This window comes from Mustela nivalis, assembly GCF_964662115.1.
Source record: "Mustela nivalis genome assembly, chromosome: 18".
Taxonomy (NCBI): domain Eukaryota; kingdom Metazoa; phylum Chordata; class Mammalia; order Carnivora; family Mustelidae; genus Mustela; species Mustela nivalis.
This window is the reverse complement of record NC_139037.1, coordinates 31,784,477-31,800,918: the sequence shown is the minus strand read 5'-3', so window position 1 is coordinate 31,800,918 and position 16,442 is coordinate 31,784,477. Positions and strand designations below refer to the sequence as shown.

The following is a 16,442-nucleotide window of genomic DNA, read 5'->3' as shown; positions in this document are numbered from 1 at the left end:
TTCTTCTCTGTCTGGCGTTTTGTGTAGTTTTCTCCCTATTATGCTTTTTTGTCAAAATGTTTTGTCCAAAAAGACGTCATGAGAGAAAAATTTTATTACCGTGTCGCCCGACTTCTTTGCCACCCATGAAGCACCCGACCCACTTGTTACTGATGTTAGTTGATCTACGTTCAAGTAATGAAAACAGATTTTTAGACTAATGTGTTTAGGCTCATTACATTAAACAGAATACAGTAAGGAAAGCAAGTCTGCTATCAGCTTTCCTTTTCTTCCTCAGTCTCCCTCCCCCAGTCAGTTCTTATATATCATTGGTTTTAAGATTAATTGCCATTTTTAGAGATTTTTTTGAGATCTTTATAGAGGGAAAGATCTTCCCTTTGGAGATTAGGAAAGCGTTTGGCCTTTCATGATCTGGAAGGGATAATTTAACATTTAACTTTGATTTATAAAATATATTTCTTAAAAAATTTGTTTGCATGCTAGTGAATGCTACTTTTGGGGAGGGGAAAGTTGTTAAAATAAATCACCTCTGCTCGTTAGTTTCAGTACTTGTGGAAATGGTTAGTCAGTTAACGAGGGGAGGTTTAAGCACACAATTTGGAAGGAAATACATTGAGGACTTCACGCTGGATTAAGGAATTAGTTTCTAAAATGATGAGCTGTGGGCCGAAGCACTGGTTAGTCGATCCCTTTTTCCTGATGGAGTTCTAAGGACAGGCGTGATGGGGGGATTCTGAGAAAGGCTGAGTCAGAAACACATCTTAGCAGCCTTTCTTCCTTGTGTGCTCTGTTGTAAGGAGCAGAATAACACCTACTGAAACATTTCTTTTTCAGGAAGATGAATGTGCGGGCTGTACGGATGGAACCTTCAGGGGCACTCGGTACTTCACCTGTGCCCTGAAGAAAGCGCTGTTTGTTAAATTAAAGAGCTGCAGGCCCGACTCTAGGTTTGCGTCTCTGCAGCCAGTCTCCAATCAGATCGAGCGCTGTAACTCTCTAGGTATTCCAGTGCCTTTCCTTTACCTACCAGTCTGGGGTGACCCTGCTACTGATCTCAGGCCATTTGGCCATAGGGAGTAGTGACAGCGTTTAAATATATTTCTTGCCTGTGTTCATCAGGCATGTAAATCAGTAAAAATTGCTACTTGGTGTGTAAGAAGGTTACAGTTGTCCCAAGAGGGGAATTTTGAAAAGAAAGTATCAGGAATAAAATGAGATTTGGAAGGTGAAAAATAGTGGGACTTATTTTCTTCTTCCTGTTTGTCGCCAGCATTTTAAAAAATGTTTTTAAAATATTTTATTATTTATGTATTTATTTGACAGAGAGAGGGAGAGAGCACAAGCAGGGGCAGCGGCAGGCAGAGGGAGAGGGAGAAGCAGGCTTCCAGCTGAGCAGGGACCTTAATGCCCGACTTAATCCCAGGAGCCTGGGATCATGATCTGAGCCGAAGGCAGATGCTCAACTGACTGAGCCACCCAGGCACCCTGGTTGCCAGCATTTAATTTTTAAATACACAGAGGTAGAAATTGAAATGTGACCTCTCTTGAAATATTAAGTAGACCAATAAGTATCGCTTACCAAGGAGTCAGCATTATTATATGAAGTAGTTTTAGATTGATTGATAGAGGACAGATCCCGTCATCATTCTTAACAGATGACAGAGGGACAGGTGATGCTGTCCCTCTCCAGTTTTGGATAATAGTAGTGAAGCATCTTTTTTTGTTTGTTTGTTTTGTTTTTGCTTTTTCTTGTTTTTGTCAGAGAGAGAGAGAGATCACAAGTAGGCAGAGAGGCAGAGAGAGAGGGGGAAGCAGGCTCCCTGCTGAGCAGAAAGCCTGATATGGGGCTTGATCCCAGTACCCTGGGATCATGACCCGAGCTGAAGGCAGAGGCTTTAACCCACTGAGCCACTCATGTGCCCCAGTTGTGAAGCATCTTGACAGTTAAGAGACTATCATAAAGTCATGTTTATGAAAAACATTTTTCATTACAGTTGAAGTAGTACTGTGAAATTTTTTAAATATATTTTTTAAAGATTTTATTTATTTATTTGACAGAAAGCAATCACAAGTAGGCAGAGAGGTAGGTAGAGAGAGAGAGGGGGAAGCAGGCTCCCTGCTGAGCAGAGAGCCCGACGTGGGGCTCGATCCCAGGACCCTGAGACCATGACCTGAGCCAAAGGCAGAGGCATTAACCCACTGAACTACCCAGGTGCCCCAGGACTGTGAAATTTTTTTGTTATCTTTTTTGACTTGAGAATGTAATATCTCAGACAAATTATAAAATATTTGGGGAACAAAATATTTTACTTGGCAGATATTTTTTATACAGGTGATGCTGTCCCTCTCCAGTTTTGGATAATAGTTGTGAAGCCTCTGAGAAAGGCTGAGCCAGAACACATCTTAGCAGCCTTTCTTCCTTGTGGAAGCAGCCTTCCTTCCACTTTAATATTTTAAAGTGTTTTTTAAATGCTGGAGGAAGTGAGGTTGAAGTGGACAATAGCATTTTTGCAAGCCAAGCTGAAGAACAATGAACCCAAACCTACCTTTTACTTAGTTTTAAGTCATGAAACAAATTTTGCCTCTGAATACAAAAATGTATTTTACAATGAAGAGCTATATGGGAGTACCTATTGGAAGAGTTAAAAGGGTACTTTCCATTTTCATTTTTATGTTTGCAGCATTTGGAGGCTACTTGAGTGAAGTAGTGGAAGAAAATACCCCACCCAAAATGGAAAAAGAAGGTTTAGAGATAATGATTGGAAAGAAGAAGGGTATCCAGGGTCATTACAATTCTTGTTACTTAGACTCAACCTTATTCTGGTAAGTTTCAAATGAATGCAATAGGGGTATCATTCCATGGGTGCAGAGAGATGCGTGTGTAAGCCGCGTGCTTGTTGCTTGTGCGTGAAAGAAAGAAACTGCTACGTGCCTTTGAGTAAGGAAACCAGGTGGCTAGGGAACAGGAAAGAAAGGGAGATTGACACTTCTTAATACCCTTTAGAAACTACAACATGCTCTTGTGCTCGTATCCAAAAAACTACTATGAAAGTAATGCCCTGAGTGAGGAGGTCGGGGGGCAGGGGACAGATATCCTGGCGGTATCTGGGAAATCATGTGACTGAAGAGGATTAAGAGAATTTATTTTTAAGAACTATTTTCAGTAGAAGCACAGTTGCCCTCATATATGTAGTTTATTCTAAAGTTGAACGACTTAATGTGGCAGAAAGTTTTATACTGAGATCGAACCAAGTATGCGGTCAGTTGAGTGTAACTGAGCAGCTCCATACAGCTGCGTTGTAAGGGGTGTTAACATTTTAAAAGTGGGGAGAAGAATTAATGTGGTTGGCCATTCTTTTTGGCAGAATACTTTACATCTCTGAGGTGTGTGGACAAAAACAAGCCCAACAGAATTGATACAAGACTTTTTAGATTTCCTGAGGAAAAATTTGTATTAGCCAAATTTCCTTTTTCTTTGATCTCAGCAAGTCACTGCTGTTAGTCACTCAAGTGATTTTTGGCACAAGTGATTTTGGCATTTAAAAGAAACTTCTATCTCTGCAGAGGGCTGTGTGGGGAGAGGAGTATAATATCTGGAGTGAGTTATATATTGCATGTATGTATGCCTTGGGAAGTAGTTTCAAACTTCCTCCTCTGTTATCTTGGACTCAGATGCGTAGGACCCTTTTCAAAACCTTTTACAAAAAAGTTCTCTTAATATGCTTGAGGCATGTTTTTGCCCTTTAACACTGTCAATCTATAGTTTGTTTTCTTAATACTGGTATTTTTAACTTAGAAGGATCTCTAGACCCTGATGATTAAATGATGGGAACCTTAATGGTGTCTCTGGTACCTGTATTAATGGAAAGCACTAATTTGTGCATTCCTTGCTCTCCAGACTTTGCGTGCTTTCTCTCCACATTCTTTTTAGTCTCTGTTTCCCAGAAAATATGGTTTTAGTATCTATTTAGTATCTTTTTAGTATTCTGCTTAGTATCTGTAATACGTGTATGGCATGAGGAAAAATGTTCCTTTTATTTTACAGCTTGTTTGCTTTTAGTTCTGTTCTGGACACTGTGTTACTTAGACCTAAAGAAAAGAATGATGTAGAATATTATAGTGAAACTCAGGAGCTACTGAGGACAGAAATTGTTAATCCTCTGAGAATGTAAGTAGAAGATCTATAGTTATTTTGCCTTTAGATGGTGTCCCATTTGCTGTTTTTTGGTGTAGTAATTAATTTATACCTGCTTGCATTTTTAAGGAATGGGTGCAGATTTGTTCTCTTGATGAAGTATAATGATTGACCCTTTGCTGCCTTTACTTTTTAACATTTACTGCCTTTACTTATTTAATTTCTTAAATCTGGTTAAGGGTAGCACATAGTGTGTGCCATAAAGTGGTAAAACCATTTTGGTAGAGAATAGTCATTTTAGTAATTGCAGTAGGTTTAGAAAAGCTGATACAAAGTACGGGGTACTCTTATCTTCTGTTAGAGCTGATTCTAGCAGTTACCTTAACAGTGATTGTGCTCTCTGGTCCAGCTGGCCTAGTCTGGCTTCTTAATTTTATCTGGGAAAAAAAAAAAGGAGCAAAGAAAAATTTTAATTTGCAGAGTAGCTGGTATTTAGTATTCTTGTATTAGCAAAAGATCCGATGTATTTTACTAACACATTTCTTAGTTACCGGAATATATTTAGGCCTCCCTGCACATCCTGTAAAATTGTGTTTGGTTATTTCTTAGTTTATGAATTATAAATATGTCTTTCTTTAGTCACAGGAAACAATTTGTGATGGTACAAGCCCAAGTGATGAGACATCTAGTAAAGACACTTCGTAAATGGTAGTAGTGACGTGTGATAATGTCACATTATAAAATTTAAACTATGAAGTGTTAGGGCCCTAGACTATAAAGGAAATCTGTTCACTTGGGAATGTAGGGAACAAACTATCTAAGTTAAAGTCCATATTAATTTAAATCTTGGGACCCTTTTCTTATTTAACAATTAAAATTTAAAAGTAGTTTGATCTAAGAGTTTGAGACAAAAATGCAGAAGATTGAATAATAAAGGGCATCCAGAGTGGCGTGTTGTATAACATGGCTAAGAAAGTAAATTATTAGCGAATAAATCTCCCTCCTTATATCTTCTCTTTACATTCTGCAATGGTGAAAATGGCTCTTGTTTTCACCCTTTAAGATGATTATGAGTCTTGATTTTGGCAACAGTTATGTTATGAGGCAAATTTTTAAGTTTACTGTCCATTTCGTCTCCCAGGACAGATCAAATCCAAAACTCTACACCATTTCCTTCTTTCCTTCCCAAACATCTTAAGTCCAGACATTATTTGGATGCTGTCGTCCAGCCAGTTAAGAATCATGCTTAACCAGACTCTGTCACCCTGTCCATAGCAAGGACCTTGGCAGGTGCCTTGTTGTGATCAAGATTCCCTGTGACTGCAGCGTTCCTCTTTCTAGTATAGCTGACTGGTTTCACTTGATACTGAAGACTCTGCTTTCTCTTTTCAAGCTCCTCAAAGGCAGAGGCCCTGTTTTATCACCTTATTCATTTTTGTATTCCCAGTGGCTCACAGGTTAGATTACTGTGTGAAGTGGCGGATGCTCAGGGTACGTTGGTTACAGAGAGTTAGCGAGTGAATGAATTATCAATATACAAAATGGATATTCGATCAGCTAGCTTTGACTTGCTCTTGTTAAACTTGTGCTGGCCTCTCAGCTTTCTTCCAAAGGCATTTTAGCATTAGAATTTTGTCGGATCCCCGTGGAGTGTACCGAACGTGTCCTGTATTCAGATAAAGATGGGAGACTGTCATGCACATGGTGACCTCCTTGACTGCACATTTTCAATTTTTGGTTTCTTATCAAGGCCCTTTACCATTCCCTTTGGCAGCTTTTTCAGTGTCTGGTATTAAAAGGACTGTCTCTCAAAGTTTGTTTTTTTTAAGTAAATGCTTTAATTTCTTTAAGCAAATAAAACCAGAAGATCAGTCATCGTAATTTAAAAATGCTTTTTCTTACATTAGTGTATGATAGCTGCTAGTCAGGCATGGTAATGTCTGGAGTTATTCTGGTGCTAGATTTTTAATTTACATACCTCAAGAAGCAGCCTTTAACTGTGATTTTGAGAATAATTGTCTAGCCTAAGAGTTTATCTATGACATATTGAAATTATATAAGAACTGTGTGATTATCAAAATGGGTTATACTAATTTAATATATATGCCAGTATTAATTAATTGTTTTTTACTAACTTAGATATGGATATGTGTGTGCAACAAAGATTATGAAACTGAGGAAAATACTTGAAAAAGTTGAGGCTGCATCAGGATTTACCTCCGAAGAAAAAGGTGGCTCTTAATTTATAGGATATGCAATAAAAGTAACTTGAAAGCATATACTTAATTATTGGCGGAAATGTATATCTATGTGGTTTTGGGGATTTTATTTTAAACTAAAAATTCCTTTCTGTGTGAAGTACAATTTTTTTAAGTTCTTTTTTAAAGTTTTTAATTAAATTCCAGTTAGTTAACATGCAGTGTAATATTAGTTTCTGTGTAATGGATAGTTTTGCCCCCTTTTTGTAAATGCTTTATCTCTTCTAAAAGTGAGCGATGTATGGGAAAATGACCCCCTTTGAGAAGCTGTCTAGTTGTAGTACATTGAATTCATAAATAGTTTTTGTCTTTCCTTCCAGCAGTGGTATTCACTTGGGTTGCGTAGGGTTCATCCCCATTTTTCCAGTTAGCTTTCCTTGTTATAAAGGGCATTAACACAGCAAACTAAAATTAGGTTTATGGTCAGAGACCATGTTTTAATCTATTCTTCGCTAATGGATTTTCTCGGAGATTCAGCTCCTGACTGTGAACGTGTTAGCTGCCTATTGTAACCAGCTATGATGTGTAGAGACTTGGTACTCATTCAAATAACAGGAAGAAACAAGATTATATTTCCAGTTTTATTCTACTTAACCGCCAGAAGAAATTAGAATTATTTCATTATACACAAATTATTATACCTTTTCATACACAGTAAAGTTTTTAATAACAAAATTGGACTGTCCTACTTTGTCATAACTATTAAATATCCTTTATAGTTTTCATTAGGGAGGGAAACTTGAGATATGCTTTTAATTGAAAAAGTATCAATTATGAAAGTGAATTTAGAATCAGAATATAAGTGTTATAAATAAAAATGGAATGATTTAAACATTTTGTCTGTGACTTATTTTTTTATTTTCTCCTAGATCCTGAAGAATTCTTGAATATCCTGTTTCATCATATTTTAAGGGTAGAGCCATTGCTAAAAATAAGGTAACTTTTAAATTGTTACAGAAGCATTGGAAAATAGGCGATCTTCATTTTCTCTGCCATCATTCCATAGAAATGATTTCTTTAGTGATTATGTAATATTGTATTTGTTTAGGAATCTTAATATGCTAGGTTCCTACAATGCAAATTAATTTAACTATTTAATTATGTAATTAATTAATTTAATTATTGTCCTCCCCATAGTATCATACTTAACTGGAAGAGTAAATCCAGTGTAAATTTGTGCTTTTAATTTTAACCCTGGTAATCAATATTATTACAAATCATTTTCTTACAAAACTGTACCTAAATATTTTTGTAATTTAATTAATGAAAGATTCTAAGGGATATTAAGATTCTAAGAGAATCTTATTCTAGGAGTGCATGTGTGGCTCAGTCTGTTGAACGTCCAATTCTTGATTTCAGCTCAGGGGATGATCGCAGGGTTCTGGGATAGAGCCCGGGTGTCTGGCTCTGCACTCAGTGGGGAAGTGGGGAGTCTGCCTGAGATTATCGCCATCTGCACCCCCACACCTCCCCTGCTCAGCTTACTCTCTCTCTCTCTCTCTCTAAAGTGGATAGATTAATCTTAAAAAAAAAAAAAAGAGGGAGAGAGAGAGAGAATCTTATTCTAGCCCAGTCAAATACCATGAGAATGCTGTTTTTGATGATCTGTCCCTTAGAGAATTAGCTTAGCCTCATATTAGCTCTCATGTTCCCAGTTTTGTGACTTAGCCTTTTTTTCCTCCTCCATTTTGAATGAAAGTCTCTAATCTAATGTACTGAAGTTGTTAGCGAGATAGTCTAAATGGATGAATTTTCCAGATGGTTTAACGTTCGCAGTCTAAATGCTGGACCGTTTTATACTTCAGCTTGGGTTCCTCTGTTGAAAATCTTGCTGATTTACTCTTTACGTCCTAAGAGCTGGTCACAGACAAATACTCTTACACGTCTTTGTGTTGTAGGTGATATTGTTTGATGCCAGTGGATAGGACGGGGGGAAAGGAGGATAGTGCCACAGTTACAGTTTGGTATTGTTTGGAAGTTTTAATTAATGAAAGAAGACGTAATGCATAAACATCAAGAATACGTAGCTATTGCCATCTTTGGATAGAGAATAGATATATGTACATTTAGAAAATCCTAGAGAATTGTTCAGAAACTACTGGAATTAACATAAGAATTTGTAATTTGACTGTGTAGACAATAATCATGGAGAAATCAATAGCATTTCTGTATACCTTCTAGCAAATATGAAAAAGAGATGCTTTCATACTTCATGGAAGTTTAAAATGCCAAGAAATCAATTTTATTGAGATGGGTTTTTTTTAAAAGACTTGCCCAGAGCTCAAAGGTGATTTGATTAATTAGTGAGAAAGATTGTGTTCCAGGTAGGAATAGTAAATTACTTTGAGGCGTTAATTTTTTACAGAGTCATTTGTACCTAAACAGAATCTTAACTTTTTTTTTTTGAACTCAGTGAAGTGATTTTAGGGTTCTTTACAGGATGAAATGGATGAAAACACTGAAGTTTGGAAGTTTTTTTAAAAAAAGAATTCTATTATAAGCTATAAGGCAAAGCAATAGACATTAAACAGTGTGATACTATATAAAAGTAGACCAATAGACCTGAATAGGGAGCTCAAAAATAGAATCTCAGTATAAGTCAGCTTTTAGACACAAATGAGGAAAGAAAGCTGTGTTTAATATATGATGTGGGAAATGTCACAGGCTGTTTGGGAGAAAAAAGTCATTTTTGTTTTCCTCTGGAAGAGTTAAATTTCAGATGATGAAAACAATTGTCTTTATCCCCCCCCCCCCCCCGTAGCCCAACACCCTTTGAGAATGTCATAGACTCTCAGTAATAACAAGATGAAAATAGCTGTGAATCTCAGGGGGTGAGGAGGGCTGGATACATGTAGGAGTGCGTCTCGGTGCTTGAAGGTCTTGATGGGTTTGGAGAGGGTTATGGGAAGTTCCGCCACCCCTTGGAGGGGTCACCGCTCCCCTCCCCTTTCAGTGGCCTCTTTGTAAGGGGAGGCACTCCTTTAAAGATTATAAGAAGATATAAAAAGATACTTCGGACATTAGCTTTTCTTTCCCAAGTATCATTCTTTACCTGCACAAGCTTTCTTTCTGAGGGAGAGTCTGCTGATGTAACAATTAGGGAGAGGAGTACGGTGAACTCCGAAATAGTGGAACAGTCTGAGAGACTGCGCAGAAGTCTTATAGGACTGACGAGACGAAGGATGTAGCCACCTGGGAGGATAAATGCGGATTTGATAACAAACAAAATCAAATAAACGAAAATAGAATTCCCAGCAATTAAAAGTGTCTATGTCTGTATAAATGCTTTCTGGCTGGGAGGGGGTGTGTCACTGGATGCAGTATGTACAGCTGAAGAGAGAATTGCTCGTTTGGAAGGTAGATCTGAGGAAAGTACTTGGAATGTAGCCCCAAGGGAAAGAAGATGGAAAACAAGAGAGGGTAAGAGATGTGGAAGACAGATTCTAAATGCAGTTCTAGGAGACATTAGAGAGAATGGGGAAGAAGCAATATTTTGATAGATGATAGCCGAAAAATTTCCAGAATTTTTGGCAGACTTAAGTTCTAAGAAGAAAGGTGCACAGGAATCCTGAGCAGGAAGAACCAGGACTAAATCACCTAACTCAGACACTTACTACAGACAGTACTTTAGAAAGACAAAGCTGCATTTAGAACAAAGGAGTAGTCTCTAGAAACAAAGAAGATTTAAGGTCAGAAATGTAGGTTAATTAAGCCTCCATATTCAAAAACCAAAACAGTAGTACTGGCAATGATGGTTCCTGTGGGGTGTTAAAGAGAAGGTGAAACTGAAGTCATAGCCACTGGTAAGAGGATAGTGCACGGAGGCAAAGAAAGAAAAATTCCAAGCAAAAGAAGGAAATAAAATCGGCAGAAAGAAGCAAAGGTGCAGGCAGTGTTACTGAATGCCTCTCATTGTAGAACATGGCCTGCATATTCTATCCCACCGTGCTAGATGGTGCAGAATCGGTAAAGAATTTTAGCGGCTACCCGTGAAGGTCTGTGTTAGGAAAGTAGACAGACCAATTATCATACAGTTCCATGAATGGTTTTATCTCCTCCATAGATAATATGTTTTCTTTTAGGGTCAATGCAGCATTTGTACCCTTTTGCTTTTAGATTTTCCTAGTGGAAAACGGCAATCCAAATTGTACAGTTTTGTACCATCCAGCTTTGGTACAGTTTTGTACCATTACAGCTTTGTTGTAATTCTTGCGTATGGCTTGCTAATTACTCCAGCGTTTTAGCCTTCTAAAAACGGTGGTAATGAGATTTGGGTGCTTGTTTTTTTTTCCTCCCCCACATCCCAACCAGGCTCCTAATCTGTCTGCCTCAGTATCACAAAGCTGTTGGTCATCTCCTCATTTCTGGCTCCCTCTCTTGATGTCTGCCTCCCGGGTTCCCGTCAGCCACGATTCCTCTTCCCCCCACCATTATTATTTCAAATTGTTGCAGCTTCTGACCTCTACCACTTTATGCTTTCTTAGTTTCCTGTCCTATTTTTTTTCCCTTTTACCTATTGCATTTTTTTTTTTTTTAATGCTTCTGGCTTTCACAGAAAAATGCTGGTCTTTTACAGTCATCAACAACCAAGTAAAATATTGATCTAGCATAATCTTCAGGTTTTTTGATTATCATTTGTTTTTATTTGTTGTGGATTTTTGTGAATCTCCTGGCTTTGTTAACAAGTAAGTTTTGTTTATTTCAGGAGATAAGTTGCTTTGGAAAGCTGAGGGCTTCTGAAGGTTGGTCTCTGAACAGCTGTTCCATTATGAACACTATGTTAATAAATTTCTATAAAAATCTTGAAATCTAGCTGTAAATAGGTTGATTGTATACCCAGAAACTCTGCTGAAAAGGTAAATAGTAAATTATCAGTCCTTTTGTTAGAGTTAATTTTTTAAAGATTAATGACAATCTGTAGTAAAGTAATTAGTTAGTTAGTTAATTTAAGATTTCATTTATTTAAAGAGGAGAGAGAGCACATGTGCGAGCAGGGGAAGGGCCAGGGAGAGGGAGCTCAAGCAGACTCCATACTGAGTGCTGATCCTGACATGGAGCTTGATCCCTCACCCTGAGACTATGACCTGGAGTCGAAATCAAGAGTTGAACTCCCAACAGACCAAGCCACCCCAGGTGCCCCTGTTGTAAAATATTTAAAAGGTCAATGTGAGTAAATTGCTAACACTGTGACGGGCGTGTAGTAGGAGCTTACTTGGTATTTGTTGAATAAATGAATGATGGTCTAAAGAGACAGCATGCTTTCATGGAAAGAATAGTCAGTGGTTGATATGAAACCGGGTTTCTACACCTAGCTCTGCTTTAAGTTGCTGGGAAGCAATGACCATTCTTTAATAGAACTCAGGGCCTTCATTTTAGAAGTGAAACACTGGGTCTGTCCCATTCAGAGACATAAGAATTTATTTTCCTGTTTCAAGCACTAAATGCTTTTTAGATTTTGAACAGTTCATCAATAGTTTAATGGGTTGTTGATTAAAAATACTTTTTAAATTTGGACAGTTAAGTTGAACCAAACAATTTTAGCTTCTGGTTATTGTTCGGACAGTGCTTCTCACTGCAAATGTTATTCCTTTATTTTTTTGCTGACCACTAAGGGGACTTTTGGATATGAAAACTAAGATAAGAACTCATTTTTAAGGTTTTATGCAATTTACATGTAATTAATTAATCTGCATTATTGTCTTTCACCTGTTGTTCACAATGACCTGGGGACACCATCAATGTCATAGGATTTTCTGTCCTCAAATACTGCTGGGACAGCTTCATGTTCTGACTGAAGCATTTTATAGAGAAATCATATGTTTCTTTCTGCATGTTTTTAGATCAGCAGGTCAAAAAGTACAAGATTGTTACTTCTATCAGATTTTTATGGAAAAAAATGAGAAAGTTGGAGTTCCTACAATTCAGCAGTTATTAGAATGGTCTTTTATCAACAGTAACCTGAAATTTGCAGAGGTTAGTGATATTATATTTTGTGGGACAGTGCTTAGTAATCTTGAAACTACTACTAGATTTAATAACTGTTAATTTTACCCTACTGAGAACACAGTAACTGTTAACAAAACACAAATTAAAAAAAAAAAGTTCAGTGTTTCAGTTGTGTTCTTGTAGAAAATGCCTTAGAATTAAGATTGGACTTTCTGGATTTTTGGTGCCAAAGAAAATATAAAGTTAATTTGTAACTTGAAAACTTTTAAGTAGTTTTTGAAGGAAAAGAAGAATTGTGTTTTTTTTTTAAGTGTCATTTTACCCAGTTTAACGTTTCACCTAAGCATATTAGCCAAACCTCAAAAAAGAATGTTTACTTTTCCTTCAACAAGAGACAAAATAAATTCACTTATATTGGTTTGTTAGTGAACAAGTGATAAAAATTATTTTTCTTTTATTGTTTTCTGTGTCTTCATGATCTTAGTGGTACATGCTTGTGATTTATTTTTATTGAATTTATTTCTGAAAGAATGTTCTGGTAAAGCTTTTAACAGCTACAGTTATTTGTTGAAATAGAAGGAATTGTGTCCTTGGGTGACCACAGTTTCTTTATTATACTTGCCAAAACAATTTTTCTAAAATGTTTATTTTAAATATAAACCCACAGTGGAGTATTACTCTAGAATGTCATCATATTGTTAGAGCCCCAGGGTTGCTGACCTGCCCGACCTCTGGGTGTCCATGTAACGGATCCTGGACCACTTGAGAACTTGTGGCTCAGTGGTGCTCTGGCCATCGCATTCATGTTTGGATCCCATGTACAGGCCATCCATGTTACGGCAGAACCACTACTTGGCATGATGACCAGGACTGCTTTGGTTTCATAGGGAAATTTTTTTTCAGCTCTTCGATTCTAAAAATACGTTCATTTTGTTTTTAGGCACCGTCATGTCTGATTATTCAGATGCCTCGATTTGGAAAAGATTTTAAACTGTTTAAAAAAATTTTCCCTTCTCTGGAGTTAAATATAACAGATTTACTTGAGGACAGTAAGTATAAGATTTTTCAGTTTGTTTTGTTTATTTTTCGCAAATAGGCCAGTCTCATTAATTATGAGTCAGAGTCTAACAGGATGCGGTTCTTCTAAGAGGCAATTCAGTATCTGAAGAGCCTAGAAACACTAAGCTAGTACTTCCAGTTCTAGGTGTTCCAAGAAAGTAATCAGAGATGCAAGTCAATATTCTATATGCAAATGTAATTATTGTCACATGATGAAGAAATTAGGAACAAGTTATTTGAGAGAAGAGTAGTTAAATGAATTATGGTGTATCTATGCAATGAAAGCACTGCTGTTAAACTTCATGTTTGTGAAGACCAGACAGCATGGAGGTAGTTATGACATAATATTAAGTGAAAAGGGAGGTCGGTGCTTTCTATAAGAGGACCACCCCCCCAACGCACATGTACACACACACACACAGGGTTACATAAATCTGCAGATATAAAATTACTGGAGAAAATTCACAATGTTGTGACAGTGGTTATCTCTTGCTAACTGAAATTGTAGCTGCTTACAGTTTTCTTCTTTATGTTTTTTTGATTCTTTGAATTTTTATCAGATGTTTTCACACAGTTCATAATTGTGTGAAAACATTCTAGAATACAGTGTTTTTAAAAAACTGTCACTTATCACCGTTTTTAAACAATTGAGCACCTGGGTGGCTCATTTGGTTAAGTGGCTGCCTTCAGTGCAGGTCATGATCCCAGGGTCCTGGGACTGAGCCCTACACCTCGAATCAGGCTCCCTGCTCAGTGGGAAGCCTGCTTCTCCTTCTCCCTGCCTCTGTCCCTGCTCCCTCTCAGTTGCACACTCTCTCTCTCTCAAATAAGTCTTAAAACACAAAACAAAACAAAAAACCAACTGTCACTTGATCATAGAAAATGTCTTTTAAAGATATCCTGAGTCCATGGAAATACAGCATAACATTTATGGGGACAGACAGCGGTGGACTTGTTGAGTCTAAGTCCTCAATGAAACTTACCTTTTCCTTTTAATTTTTTTAATGGAAGAATGCATGTTTAGAGGCCCCGTAACCTCTCTCCCACCCCTGCCATTTCAGCCCCCAGGCAGTGCCGGATATGTGGGGGGCTCGCCATGTATGAGTGTAGAGAGTGTTACGACGACCCTGACATCTCCGCCGGAAACATCAAGCAGTTCTGTAAAACCTGCAACACTCAAGTAAGTTTGATGTCCCTGAATGGAAGTTTTCTCCTTAAACAGGAAGTTACTGGTAGTTGGAAACATTTCAGGTTTTGGAGAGTTTTCAAAACCATGATTAATCAAGAGGTGTGGCTTCATAATCAAGAGGTGTGGCTCATGTGTCTTCTGATTCCCCGGGGGGGGGGGCTGTTGAGAAGTACTTGGTTGCCGTTTATAGGGTTGAGTTCAGTTAGAGGAGGTGGAGCCCATCTGCTGGAGACACTGAGTCTGGCTCACCAGTGACATTCTCTTCATGGTCCATCTCAGGTTCACCTTCACCCCAAGAGACTAAACCACAAATATAACCCGGTGTCACTTCCCAAAGATTTACCTGACTGGGACTGGAGGCACGGCTGCATCCCCTGCCAGAAGATGGAATTGTTTGCCGTTCTCTGCATAGAGACGAGCCACTATGTCGCCTTTGTGAAGTACGGGAAGGACGACTCGGCCTGGCTCTTCTTTGACAGCATGGCTGATCGGGATGGTATTTTATTTTATTTTTATTTATTTCCTTTTTAAGATTTTACTTACTTATTTGGGAGATAAAAGAAGAGAGAGAAAGGGAGAGCACCAGCGAGGGGAGCGGCAGGGGGAAAGGGGGATGCAGACTGCCCGCTGAGCAGGGAACCTGACCCAGGGCTCAATCCAAGGACCTGCGACCATGACCTGAGCTGCAGGCAGATGCTTAACCGACTGAGCCACCCAGGCGCACCCAGGATGGTACTGTAAGAATTTCTCTTCTACGTGTGGCACCGTTTTAGTTTGTAGTGGGATAGAGCTCATAGAGCATAGTCTGTTCTGAGTGATAGAATAGTGTCTGTGGAAAGCCTCTCAGGAGTATGCTGGTGCGGGAGTCTTTCTATCTTGAAATGCATATGTGGCCCTGTCACTGAATTGAGGAATAATCGCATTGTGATATTTTGACACACGTGGTTTTTATTAAAGTAAGAATCCTAAACTACTTATTTTAGTGCTGAGAGGTTTTCCTTTCAGCTTCGTCTCCTTTTACTCTCGGGCTCCTCTCCTTGTCCATACCCACCATAGCTGCTGTGTTGTCTTCTAAACGATGAAGCAAAGAATAGAAATTAATTTCTTCTTTGGAAAAATAAGCCTGTTACGCATGTAATGTTTCTTCCCGAAATGGGGAGGGTGCTGCATCTTCTCGGCCGTGTTCGAGCATGCTTCGGCATAATTTAACAAGCACCTAATAAGCGCGTGTGCAGGAACAGGGGCTCTCGCATAGCTGGACAGCATCCAGGGGTCAGACATTTGGAAAAGCCTTTGAGAGGCCAGGCTGGGAGAGCCTTTCTGGGAGCCCCTAAAACCACCCCAGCATCCTCCTTCAGTCTGATGATGTGTGAGAAACAAAGCCTTGCGAGCCTGGCACAAATACGTATTTAAAATTTAGGGACGTGACATATCATTCATTTTGCTACATGTGCCCTAAACCTGATGATCTCATGGTGGAGCGGCTGGGTCCTTCTGTCTGGGAAGGGACACGGGCCGTGCGGAGTTGGTTGTTGTGTGATTACCTATATGGAACGCTATTCCCTCACTAAATGCAGAGAAGCCGATAAAGTAGGTTTTGGACTTCACTCAGGATATGCTTCCTTTTACTAATTTTATTCCATTGGCCCCAGGATCCTTTCAGAAACCAAGAAGTGAGAACACTAAGACTTAAAAGGACCCTTGAACTTCTAGGAATCAGAAGTAAAATACGGTCCTTCAGATCTTGGAAGGCAGCCTCCGCTAAATTTAGAGTTGTAAAATCACTTTGGTAGGTCAGGGCGGCCAAGGGGCTTAGAACTCGCCTGCCCTAAATAGGGTTCTTCCTCTTTTCCTC

At 38.5% G+C, this 16,442-nt stretch overlaps 1 protein-coding gene across 17 annotated transcripts in view; it reads left to right on the top strand.

Annotated features, from left to right (window-relative positions):
- The window catches only part of CYLD (CYLD lysine 63 deubiquitinase), a 69,147-nt gene that overhangs the window by 47,404 nt on the left and 5,301 nt on the right, over nt 1–16,442 (top strand). For all 17 annotated transcript variants that reach the window (XM_082711320.1, XM_082711326.1, XM_082711328.1 and 14 more), the window contains 9 exons: nt 835–1,000; nt 2,682–2,823; nt 4,046–4,168; nt 6,275–6,366; nt 7,263–7,329; nt 12,234–12,366; nt 13,280–13,388; nt 14,460–14,578; nt 14,867–15,083. In XM_082711320.1, coding sequence (XP_082567446.1) covers nt 835–1,000; nt 2,682–2,823; nt 4,046–4,168; nt 6,275–6,366; nt 7,263–7,329; nt 12,234–12,366; nt 13,280–13,388; nt 14,460–14,578; nt 14,867–15,083 — 1,168 coding nt within the window. The remainder of the gene's footprint in view (nt 1–834; nt 1,001–2,681; nt 2,824–4,045; nt 4,169–6,274; nt 6,367–7,262; nt 7,330–12,233; nt 12,367–13,279; nt 13,389–14,459; nt 14,579–14,866; nt 15,084–16,442) is intronic.